This window comes from Corvus moneduloides, chromosome 2, assembly GCF_009650955.1.
Source record: "Corvus moneduloides isolate bCorMon1 chromosome 2, bCorMon1.pri, whole genome shotgun sequence".
Taxonomy (NCBI): domain Eukaryota; kingdom Metazoa; phylum Chordata; class Aves; order Passeriformes; family Corvidae; genus Corvus; species Corvus moneduloides.
The window spans coordinates 5,582,437-5,595,529 of record NC_045477.1 but is presented as its reverse complement, the minus strand read 5'-3'; the positions used below and the strand labels follow the sequence as shown (position 1 = coordinate 5,595,529).

At 43.0% G+C, this 13,093-nt stretch overlaps 1 protein-coding gene across 2 annotated transcripts in view; it reads left to right on the top strand.

Annotated features, from left to right (window-relative positions):
• Nucleotides 1-11,673, top strand: part of HTR1F (5-hydroxytryptamine receptor 1F) — a 105,349-nt gene extending 93,676 nt beyond the window's left edge. For both annotated transcript variants that reach the window (XM_032096775.1, XM_032096779.1), the window contains one exon: nucleotides 7,656-11,673. In XM_032096775.1, coding sequence (XP_031952666.1) covers nucleotides 7,694-8,791 — 1,098 coding nt within the window. In that variant the 5' untranslated portion in view covers nucleotides 7,656-7,693 and the 3' untranslated portion in view covers nucleotides 8,792-11,673. The remainder of the gene's footprint in view (nucleotides 1-7,655) is intronic.
• The last annotated feature ends 1,420 nt before the right edge of the window (nucleotides 11,674-13,093 follow it).

Sequence of the window (13,093 nt, the reverse complement as noted above, 5' to 3'; positions counted from 1 at the left end):
AGCCACAGACTTGTGCTGTTCTTGTGCCACACAGAATCCCAGAGGAGGAGCATGGGGACGTGTTGCCTTCACTCCTCTTCCACCAAACTCTTCTGAGACGAATTCTCCCTCAAAAGCTGTCCTGGTGATCACACAGCAGAAAAATAATTCCCCAGCTGTTGGACATGCATATAGTTTGAAAATTATGTTTTCTTACAACATAGATTGAAATGGAGATCATTTCCAGGCACACATTTGAAAATATTGTTTTGTTGCTGAACCTCCTTGTAAAATAGTTTCAGAGGTTTGTGACTTACAGCTGCGCACACAATTGTTTTCAGAGGGCTGTCAAAGAACACATGGCCTCAAATTATAAGGATAAGTAGGAAGTGGGAGAAGCAAGGTTGCATTTTATGAGGGTTCAAGTGAACTAAAACTACCTCTCAACCTCCTTGCTCCAGCACTGCGTTGTGATTCCCATGGGTTCCTTACCCAAAAAGGCAGTATTTTGGAACACAGGCAAAGCCATTGTGCATTTTCAACCCTGTGTACAAATTTAGTTGATAACAATGAAAACAAGCCACTCCTCCCTAGTAAGAAACTAGTGGTGCAAACCAGATTAAAAAAATGGGTGATTAGTCACTTCTTTGATTCACTGCCAATCCAAAAAAAAAAAAAAAAAAAGAAAAAAAAGAAAAACACTTTCAGATAAAAACAAAGAGGAACCGCGCTTTTTCTTCACCAGGACTAAAATAAAAATTTTAAACATCTTTTCCTAATACATAAAATTTTTGGTTGAATGGAACATTTCAGGCCATGTTAGATCCAAACTAAACAAAGAATGGATGCCAAAGAGTAAGGGGATAGGAAGTGGGTGGCCCACTTATGATAGGGAGGGCTCAAGTTCAGATCCCAACCACAAGTCCAAGGGGATATGTGCCTCTAAGAACAAGATGGTGACCACATGTTTACATGGGGTTTTGTCTGTATGGAACACTGGCCATTGTGATAGTGCCATTCTGCTCAGTGTGGAGCTCGCACTGCAGGATGGGGTGCTCAGACTCTATTTCTCACATATATTTATTTATTGACACAGCTATGAACACCATCAGCAGAGAGGACTGCAGGAAGCAGCTCCCATGGGCACTATTGTCCAGGACCTGATCCTCTGGAGCTCTTCCACAACATGTACAACACAACAGACAACTAGCCAGGCCATTATTCTGAGAGGTCTGGACCAGGGATTCAGGCCAGCCTCAAATAAGAGAGGAAACCAAATCCCTTCAGCTAGTGAATCATAAAAACAAATCAGTGTCGTCTCTTCTGCAGAATTATGAATAGGGGAACGAAATTTTCTCTCTCCAGCCAAAAATGATCAAATCATAACAGGTTCACTCTGTGACCACCCAAGAACTGAAGCTGGATTTGGTAGTCATGTGTTACATAAGCAAGTCCATCATCCTGTATTCTTGCTGCTTCTCCTTCCCTTCCTCCCAGAAGCTGGCTTGCCTCCCCCCCACACCCCTCAGCTAGATTAAAACAGATGGCAGAGGGACATGCAATAAGGAGCAAACATGGGCGAGTGACTAATTTTCCAAAAGGAGACAGAAAGCCAAACCTTAGCTTCAACATTAGAAGCAGCAAGGAATGCATAATTACCCTCTGAACATCACATTCTTCCACATAAGCAGATGCAGTGGTTGCTACAGATAGGATGACAACAAGCAGGGGAGGGATCCTCCTGACAAGCAGCCTGGGACTACACTGCAGTCCTAGAGACACAAGCAGAGAGCATGGCAAAGGAATCACAGCCTAACCCTACCCATGCAGCAATCCTGCTCCTCAGAGAGGCTTGGCTGAGAGCTCTGCTCATGGTTACCCAGCTGAGCTTAAAGCCCAAGGGGCATCTTCCCAGCTGCAGTGACACCTTTGAAATACTAGAGGCAAGGAGGAGCTGCCCTGCTGTGACAGAGGCATGGGAATCTCTGTTCTGTGAGGGTGTCATGTTTGGGCTTGAGGAGTCTGGTATTTTGCAGATGGGAGAGCATGGAGTGCTTGGTAATGCTCATGAAGTAAAGAAGCAAGGACCAAAGCCTCCTGCAGGGAGATGTGTCAGAGGAGTTTGTACAGTAGGGAAGCATGCAGGTGAGTTAAATACACCAGGAAGATGAGGACAGAGCTATTCCAGTGCCCCTCTTTTACCAGAGAGCACTGTCTTCATTCCAACCTTGCTGGAGTTGGTGCTTGCATCTCTCTTGCTGGCATCCAGTGGCAGAGGGCAAATTCCCCTTCGCTGGCAGCTCGAGCAAGGCTTCAGACTTTGCATTTCAGCTGCTTCAGTGGAAGCACTACCTACCTCTTTTGCTCCAGCAGCAATAACATGACAGAGCAGACATTTGGGGCGGTAATTTTCAGGGCTAAGTCTATCAGACTTTGTCACTTCAGCCATTTGGAGTTATTTCTGCTGGCTGAAATAATTTAAAGAGACATCCAGAAAATTAAAGCAAGCATAACCTTTGTTGTGTCTGACACAAAGCACACTGCAGCACATCATTTTGCCAACAGAAGGACTTTTAAGACTGTAGCACAGCTAAGAAAAGCACGAAATCTAGGGTCAAGGCACAGAAGTGGACTTTCCTTTGCCATTCTGTAAGAAATCAAAGTGCCTGTGCTCAGACCCGGAGGTACCTATTCTCCAGGACTCAGATTTGTTTCCTTCATGTGTCATATTGATATTCAGGGCATGCTGCAAAGCATATTTATTTGCCCATGCTTCTTCTGAGACATGCTTGGGAGACAGAATTCCACATTATCTTTAGTTGATATTAGTTCAATTGATTTATCTGTAATTTTTTAGGTATTTGTCACCTGTGTTTCTAGGTCTGTTGCAACCTTTTACAAGTGGAAATTATAAATAACTCCAGTTTGTGCAGACTCATACAGCAAAACCTAAACAGCTTTTAAGATATTCCTCCAGTTGCTGATACATTTCAGGTCCAGAATGTGCTCAGTCTCATGGACTGGACAGCATCACCCAAACAGGGAATCCAAAGCATTACTTCAGCATGCATATTCAAATATTTGCTGACAGATTAAGAACTGGAAATAACTCTACCTCTAAGTTAAGTTGCAGATATGGGGGGGAAAAAAAGGCGAAAAAAAAGGTTTTAAGCATGCAGAAATGCAGACTGGGTACGGAGAGTTGGCAACCTTGTAATTTCTGCTTCTCACTTCAGTCTGCTGACAGACATCCACTTTGCATTCCAGGAAAGGCAGGTTTGCTGCAGCAGCCTTCAGCTGGCAAGGAACTTCTCTTACAAACCTTCCCTGCCTTGTCCCAGGGATGCACTGTGGCTTTGAGAGCCTTAGCAAGAGTTATGGGGAGGAAAGAATTTAAGGACACCAAGAATCAAGTGAAAGTGTCCCTCTACCCTCCCTCCTCTATTGGGATGCCAGGGCTCGAGCTCAAAGTACATGTCCCCTATCAGATCCAAGTACAAGCTCGTCTTTCTTAAATGGATTTTTTTAATCCAAAGGAGCAATATTTCCCTCTACTCACACTTAATACGATGGATCAAGATAATTGTCATTAGTACATCACTTGGTTAGTATCTAAACACACACAGTCACATTAGGAAGGATTTTTACAAGCATATTATAAAGCCCTATAAAAATCTTAAATCTCAAACAAAGCTGGCACAACTATCCTTGTGTGGTTATTTTAGCCTTATCTTCAGTGAGGATCTGGTTGGCCTATACAGAAACAGGTGATAAAAACAAAATAGCTGAAAACAAGTGTAGTCTTCCCGTTAATCAGGAAAAGAAGTTTGTAGGATCAGTTTGCACAGAACAAGAAAGCTGGGCCTTTCCAACTGGCTTGCAGGTCAGGGTGGCCAAGAGAGCAAGGGATTCCTGCTGGCAAGTGACATGTTTCATTCCAAAGCCAGCTGAAGCCTGGTGGAAGGTGGAAAAGCAGGAGCTTTCTCTGCCCCTGGCACAACTTTGTGTTTACTTAAAGCACAAAGGCTGCCTGTAGCAGTTTAAATACCCTAAATTCAATCCCTGGCTCATTTTGCTGTCTGACTACTGTCACTGTTTTTTAATTAAGACACATTTTGCTAATGAACCCACGTGGAAAAGAAGCAAACACCTTCTCCCGCCCCTCCCAGTACACTCAGAAAACTTGTATTTGAAGGCAGTACTTCAACCCTAATCAGCAAGTTTTCTCCCTGCCAATGCTTAAAACAATATTAAAAAGAAGATACAGGCCCAAAACTCAAGAGCTGTACATTTCTAGTCATTCAGTCTACACTCGGAATCCCTATCATTGCTGTTTTGTAAATCTTAGTCACAAATGGGTTATGGACGTAATAACACACACACACATGCTCGGGAAAAACTGAAACACTGACAACATCCATTTTCTTTGAGTGGCCATTAGATAAATTCAGTGTTTACTTTTGAATTTTCACCCATGCCTTCTAAACACGATCAGTAGGATGATATATCTGTGTGTTTACAGACAAGGAAGTACTTACATTCAGGTCACCCTAACAAGCCAAATCTGGAAGGGAAGAAAAAAAGATTTGTAGAAGTGGTTCGTTCCTCAAAAATAATATTATTCCTGTGTCCAAGATAAGAGGCATGCTATCTTAGGTGAACAGCAGCTTCCTTTATTTACAGAGCTCTCCTTCAACAATCATAAATAAAAATAAATAAATCATGAATAAAGTAAAAGACACCATTTCCACCAGTCTTAAATTCAGGACAATGTAATGCAATCAAAATTTCAAGTCTTTCCAGAGTTTTCCAACAACAGCTGAGTATTGAAAAGGTAATAATAAAAGACAACACTTCCATCTGCAGCAAGAGCAACTGCCATGGAATTTGAGTTATCAGTGATAAGCTGATAGATTCTACAAGAGGGGCACTGAGCTGCCAGCTCCATAAAAGTAGCCTTACAAACATCTGGACTGGAATAATTCTTCTGAAAATAGTTGCATGCTTAAAATAGTCACCACTAAACCCATTCCACAAGAGATAAATCATGCTGCCAAGAGAAAGCAATAAAAAACAATCTAGGGTTCCAGGGAATTACTTGTTTTACAGTGAATTAGCAGAAGCACTGTAATGAATTTGCTCAAAAATGGACTAGGAAAGGCTAAAGCAGAGGGGCAGAGGCCAGCTCTCCTGCATCCTAATCCGGTGCACTGTTTACAGGACCATCCTTCATACTCCTAAAAGTGGGTTGGTCACTTGCTGAGGACAGAAGCCAGTGATGGCAACTGACTGCACTGAGTTCCACTTAAGAAAAAAATCCAGAATTAGGTCATTCTGGCCATCATCAAAAGAGAGTGAAGCAGCAGTCCTTAAATACTGCCAACACTTCAACTCCACATATTTATAAAATTATCTTTTTCATTAATGATCACGCAGTAAAGTTGCACGAATTCCCACCAGTTAAAAAAGGATTCCCAGCCCACTTGACCAGGAAAGCCACCAAATTTTGTGACTGGCAGTCCCAAGCAGCACAGGCCTCTGCATGGCTCTGCCTCCACACAGAGAAGCCTAATCACTGCACATGGCAAGCCAGCACGTTTCTGCCACTGTGCTTCTTATGAAGAGCCTCCAAACCACAGCAGCAGAAGGAAACTACTTATTCCTACACACCAGTTTCACAAGTCTACCTATACTATCTTCCTTACTCCACGGTCTCCAACTGAAGAATCTTTCAAAAGCAATTAATCAGCTTTCATTAGCTCTAAATTGCTTTTTGCTTGCTTGCGTGCAATTAAGAACTAATATCCAAGGAGTTAGACATTTATAAGGTGATTAACCATAATGAGTAACTGTTTTAAAGTATGGTCAACTGCTGAATATCAACAGATATCTTAGATTTTCCCAATAAAATTTTTTCCCCCATGTGTTTGTACAAGCTTGCAAAAGATGATTTATTTAGCAGAGGTTGAACACTCACCAGATAATAGTATATGTGTCTACTCTTTCCCTAGAAGGCAGCTAGCTATAGACAAAAATATCTGCAAATTAGCAATTAGTGTGGATTCAGAAGGTTTTAAGGTGACACTGACATGTTGAAAAATCTATTTTTATGTGTGTAAAGTATATTTCAAGTTCAGACAAAGGAACACAGAAGGCACACACATATTGTGATCAGCTCATGTACAAGACAAGAATCTGCACAGCATTTGCAAATATCACCACATAAAATACATTTCCTCTCCTTGTGCTTCTATTCAATTAAATGTTGGTCAACCAGTGCTAAAAACATTTTTGAGCAGTCAGTAGCATATTAAGCACTGCCCAGGTTAGAATATCAAACCAAATGAGTGAGCTGGGTCCAAGGTTATAAACAGTAAATGAAATTCTTTTTTCCACCACTCCAGCATAATATCAAAAAGCTTTAGTTATGTTAATGAGACGAAATTTCTCAAAGAAAAATTATTCACTTGTTTCACATATTTCCCTGCATGTGGCATCCAATGTAACACAAGTGCAACTCACTCACTACACTCAAAAATCTGTCAGAGAAAACCCCACTTAGGTGTTCATCAAGTAGATCTCACACAAGAACTTGCAGGTCAACACTCACAAGAGGATGAAACCTCATTCTCCTTAGAGTAGAGCTTGTCACTCACAGTAAAAGCTGGAAGCTCCAATTCAGCTGCAGTCTGCAGGGTACTCAGAAACGCTTCTTGATAAGAAAGTATCCCCAGAACACAATCAAGGACTTATTTCATCAGTATTTCCCTGCATTTTCCTTCCTGCAGAGCCATAGGAGGAGTTAAGCTGTTTTCATGGAGAGTCATTAGCAGAACAAGTAGCATCCAAGTTTTCTGCAGTTTTCTTCAGCAGCAACCCCAGAACAGCAAAACTTGAGGAAAAGTAGAGGTGTTCTCAGGACTCTAACCTATGTACAGGACTTCGATTAGAAAATAAGGGAACCATTTGAAGCTTTAAAACATATTTATCTGCTTCATTTTGGAGCTGTATAAGAGAAAACCCTGAAATGACACTTTCATCATGCAATTTTTTTCTTCTCCTGTTTTTACGGCAATGTTTCACATTTCTATTTTCTCTTCAAAATTATGTCCCAGTTAAGAAATCCCATATTTATCTAATACATGAGGAATGAGTCAGTTATTGATGGAGGAAAATGAGTTTATATGAGAAAATAAGCATTATGCCTGCTGGATTAATGTTTTCAACAGTCATTACATTGCTTAGTGGAGCAGAGAGCATGAGCCTAAAAGCAGTATTAGTACCTACTTTAGGATGAAGTTGTTCACATTTAACCAGTTTCAGGACTCGTCTAAAAACCATTCAGAGTAAGTATTTTTAGCTGGAGGGGAAGTAAGTATTTTTAGCCACTCGAGGAACCGGGCTGGAAGTGCTGAAGAGCAGTGTCCTCTCAGGCTCCACAGCACACTCCTCTCCCCTGCCATGCAAACATGCCCTTCTCAACAGCATGGCCATGGAGAAAAAGGAAGCCCCTGTTCCAGACACAGAGCATCCCACATAGGGCTAGCCAGGAAAATCTGTTTGGAGCCAGAATACTTTCTAATAAGTCTGAAGTTCTTGTAAGCTTGGGGCCTGCAGTCTTTCAAGATGACAAAAATCAAGGGGGTACTATCTGAATGTTTTTACTTTTCCAACAGGTAACTGCTACGGGTAAAGATCATCTTTAAAAGGGAACATGGATTTAATAAACTCAACTGAACAAAACAGTACATCAGAAGAACCTTTCAAATGGGCAACATCCAAGATTCTCATTTCCATTACCCTGTCTGTGCTTGCTCTAATGACAACGGCCATCAATTCTCTTGTGATGACTGCAATAATTGTGACAAGAAAGCTCCACCACCCCGCCAACTATCTAATCTGCTCTCTTGCAGTGACTGACTTCCTTGTGGCAGTCCTGGTGATGCCCTTCAGCATTGTCTACATTGTAAAGGAGACCTGGATCATGGGGCAGGTGGTGTGTGACATTTGGCTGAGCGTGGACATCACGTGCTGCACTTGTTCCATCTTGCATCTCTCCGCCATTGCTTTGGACCGGTACAGAGCGATCACGGATGCCGTGGAATATGCCCGGAAAAGGACACCTAAGCACGCTGGCATCATGATAGCAGTTGTGTGGATCATATCTATTTTTATCTCCATGCCACCTTTGTTCTGGAGGCACCAGACAACCAGCAGGGAGGACGAATGCATCATCAAGCACGACCACATTGTTTTCACCATTTACTCCACATTTGGCGCCTTCTACATCCCTCTGGCCTTGATCCTGATCCTTTACTACAAGATCTACAAAGCAGCAAAGACATTTCACAGGAGAAGCGTCAGCCGGATCGTGAGGGAGGAGGGGGTGAATGGACAAGTCCTTTTGGATGCAGGTGAAAGAAGCACCAAGTCAGCTTCAATGCCCAGCACAACGGAGAAGACTTCAGATCCCCTGGTGAACTCTGATAAAATCAACATCACCCTACGAAGCCCCAGGTCTGAATCTAAGCACGAGAAGTCCTGGAAAAAACAGAGAATCTCCAGCACAAGAGAGCGAAAGGCAGCAACAACGCTGGGTTTGATCTTGGGGGCATTTGTGATCTGCTGGCTCCCATTTTTTGTAAAGGAAGTAGTTGTTAATACCTGTGAAACATGTCACATCTCAGAAGACATGTCTAATTTCCTAGCATGGCTGGGATATATAAACTCCCTTGTTAACCCTTTAATCTACACAATCTTTAATGAAGATTTCAAGAAAGCCTTCCAGAAGCTTGTACGGTGCGGGCAATAACTTTAAGAGCTTTTGTTCGTACAAGGAGAATATAGTCATTGTTTTTTAACCTGTATAAATTTATATAACTGAGATGACATTTGTTGTATTTAAGGCAAAGCACCAGGACACTGCATTTACATTACAATGACTTTTTTTGTATAGGTAATATTGGGAGCATTAATTGCCCAAGTTTTAAAGAGATGGATCATCTGGGTTTGGTTTTGCTCTAGAAAAAGAGGTAGCATATTGTGGCTCTGATCCAGTTGGGATTTGCAGAGCTGCCTAGCTTGAAGCGTTACATTAAATATGAAGGAAATATACCCTTGAAGCAGACAAAGAAACAAAACTTTTTTTAAAGTAACCCTCAGTCATCAATGAAATGTTAAGTAAAACAAACATGTTTTAAACCCTACTGATATAAGATAGAAAATATACTGCGGAATGACAACATGATTTTAACAGTCTGGCACAGGCCTGCAGCATAGAGCCAAGCCATTCACAGCCAAGGGTAGTAGTTTTAAATATATCTACCATCATCCTATGCCGATCAGCTGAGTGAGCTTCTGTCCTGCCTTGTCCCATGGATGGACATCCCTGTGTAACACAGCACCCCAGCAGCAGGCAAGTGGCTCTCATGGATTACCAGTTTCAGAGCAAACCAGTGTCGGGAGCCCTCTGACACTGCACACACACAACAGATGTGAGCATAACCCCAAGGGAAACAGCCAAACATCTGGGGCACCTCCAGTGAGCTGGGTACACAGAGTGCCCAGTGCTCCGAGACACCGCTTCTGTGGGCACTGGGGAGGGAAGGCTCATAAAGAGCAGCTGGTTCTCCTCATGGAGATATTAGAAGGGAGAGAAGCATGAGAACTCCTTTCTCCATGTCCTCACACCTGGCCAGGCACGGAGCCTGTGACTTGCAGCACCAAACCCAGCCACAACTCATGCTGGAGCCGAGCACTGCTGACAGAGGGTGGCTTAGTGAGGTTTGAAGAACTGTGGCTGACAGCTCCAGCTTAGCATGCTTAGCCCTCCATCCTCAGTTGCCTGATGCTCTCTGAGCTTTTTCTCGACTGCCCTGAGCACTGGGGTTGTGCTCCCTCTTTCCAAGCAAGTGAGAAAACACCACAGTGCTGGCAGGATGGGTCTCTAGAAAAGGCTGTGCAGCACCTTCTGCAGCAAGGGTGGAGGGAGTGACCTCAGTATGCATTGCACACCTGGGCAGGGGATCTTGTGGGATGCTCACTGGGAAGCTCACCTCTAAATTCCTCCTTCCCCCAGAGCATCCATGCATATTCCCATTCCCAGCAGAGTTAAAAAGGCATTACAGGAACTCCTGCCAGCCCTGACTAACTTATTTAGTCAAAGATAACCTCTATGAACAAATCCCTTCCAAGGCCTCAAAGACAGCACCTTGGTCAATCCTGATTGACAAGCTCTAGATGCCAAGCCATGGAGTTAAGAGCCACACCAAAGCCCAGGGACAGGTTTTGCAGTTTTCAGGACAAACAGATTCAGGCTATGTCACTAAGAGCCCAGCTTCAAATTCTTTGTCAGACATTCAGTGCTGCCTCTGAGGAATAGGGACTTGAGGCTCCTTACAGGGACTACAAACCCCACTGTCGGCAGCAGCAATCCCCTGCAAAGGTGCTCCAGTTTGGAACCTGGGCCACCAGCTTAGGAACACCACAAAGGAACAGAGACATGACAGCACCATGCTCACCCTTAGCTGGGGAAAGGTGTCACTGGCCCTTGCAGTTGTTCTTCCAAGAGACTTTCAGTGGTTTGCATTAGACAAAAAAGAAAAATCACCAGTAAAAAAAAATCATCACTGTTGTTTCTCTCTCCCCCTCTCCCTCTTTTCTATTACAAACTCAAAAGTTTGTAATAATTTTTGTATTTTGCTCGCTGGCTACCAGCTGACACAGCTGTCAAAAGGGTTTCCTGCAAGACGACAAGGTTTGAAACTTGAGATATTGAACAAATTTGTTTCTGTCACTTGCAACATACTCTATTCTGCTTTCACATCAAGGTCCAGATGAAATGCTATTCAGAACTACCAGAAACAGTGCATTTGCTTTGCCATGGATTTTAACACAGCCAGGAATCTAATGGAAAACTCACTTGTCATACCATGGAGATCTAGCACAGCAGTGGCATAGCTAAATTTCGAAGATACTAGGATGTGACAGAGTGGAATTGGCTCATGCTCAGTGCAAGCCAGCACACTTTATTACCATTGCAGTCAGAGCACAGCCTCTGCAGCCCCTGTGACCTCAGCAATGCCTGCATTATGCTGAAAGAAAAAAATCGCTCTAAGCATCAGCTGTGCTCCGCTGTCTCCAGAAAGAGCCATGAAATTTAGCCTTCTAAAAGGATTAGCGGATTAGCAGGAGGCAGCACACTAAAACATTCAATCTTGAAGACCTCTGTTTCCCACATTTACTGAGTCATAACACTGGGTATCTGGGGGAATCCATTCCTCTCCCCCTGCCTCTCCCTTTATGGCTGCTGGAGTACAGACTATATTGTTTATCCTCTTACTCGTAAGATGTTTGACAATATCTTGTGAAATCAAATTGGAAGGAAAAATAGGGGCTGCTTTCCAGGAGAAAAGATACTTAAAATACTCAATAATGGGTGAAGCTCAAAGAAGGAACCATATGTAGATAAACAGAAAATAGCTGTCATTTATGCACTATTAACAGTATTATACTCTGAAACTAATTAAGCTGCTAAACATTTCTCAAGATGCAGGGTGGTTTCTTTTGTATTGTTTTCACTGAGCTGTATCTGCTCGCCCTTCAACACAGCGGTGGGAGAGGCAAGTACAAGAAATCTGATCAAACAAGTGGGCAGTTATTCCATTAAAAGCACTTGCGGCTTGTGGACCATCATTTCTTGGTGTCTGACTGCGACTCATCACTCGTCCCCTTACAGAACTCACTGTGCCAAACACCTCCCCACACAGCACCACACAGTATCATTTCATCTCTAGCATTTATCCATGCATGTGATGTGTCAAAAAAAAAAAAAAAACAAAACATTAATTCTCCTTTCAAAATGCATAAAGGTTAAGACATCTGCAGGATGCTGCTTTCCCTCCCCATGAAGCATCCACTGGACCTTAGCACCAGGTTCAAGGAGCATGACAGAACACGCTTTTAAGCACTGGAGCTAAGATTTTTTTTGCAAGTAGCTGTGTGCCCTGTGAGAGTTCAGTCTCAGCAAAGAGAAAAAAATGTGTCTGGTTTCCCACCTCTGTCAGAAGACTCTGTGTGTATTTCAGGGACAGGGTTTACATCTCCTCCCGAGTTTGCACAGAGCTTCCCGGGTCGCTATCCCTGCTGCAGCTGCCCTCCCTGTTGCTGGTCACTGCCCACCCATCAGTTTAGATTTCTTCCAACACCCAGAGAACTGGATTTGGAGCAGCTGACCCACTCCCACTTCAGCTTTCACAGAGAATGGTTCCTGAAGCAGCTGTGAACACGATATCCAGTGCAGGTGGATGGTTTTTACTAACAACAAGCAGTTAGATACACCTCGTTATCCTGTACTCATTTATTTGCCTTTCCTCCCTGCCAGATGCTTTATTGGTGTCCTTTCCTCCTGAGGATGGCATATCCCTACAAAGAGCTTGGGGACACAAAAATACATTTGTTTTAGTGATGCAGTCACACTTGTTAACGCATGACTGTACCACCCAGAAACACCCACCTCATCCAAATGCGCTTTTGGCAGCCACTGTCTTCAGCTGCTGCCTGATTGTTCTCGGTGCTGGGGAGGTACACGGAAATAGCTCTGTGCCAAATTGTTTTCTCCAGTAGTTACAAACTCAGCACATTATTTCTAGGCAAGTACACATTACTACTCGACCTTTGCATGTCAGATTCCCCTTGCAGAAGAGAAACAGAAAATCATTGCTGTAGCCTCTGCAAAAAAAAAGGGAAAAAAAGGGCTTTTTGGAGCTCTGCACACCAAAGAGTGAATCCTACAGGAAAGTGAGAGGAAACTCTTGTGGCAGCCCTGTAAAGATTAAGAAGAACCCTAACACTTGTGTCAGTCCTACTACAGGGACAGTACTACAGATAGAAGAACCGCTAAAAATCCCCAGCAAGATGTTGATATCTCCTCCCCTGTGAAATCCTGAAATTAATTAAACTGATTATTTTTTTCAGATTTTTCATTGTCTTCTGGAGAACCAGGGTCAAATTTCCTATTTCCCTCCTCGACCAGGAAAGCTAAGCCTCTAAAAGAAACATAAATGGTTTTTTGATCTAGTGTTTGTAGCCATCATAAAGTAACTCAAAAAAATTA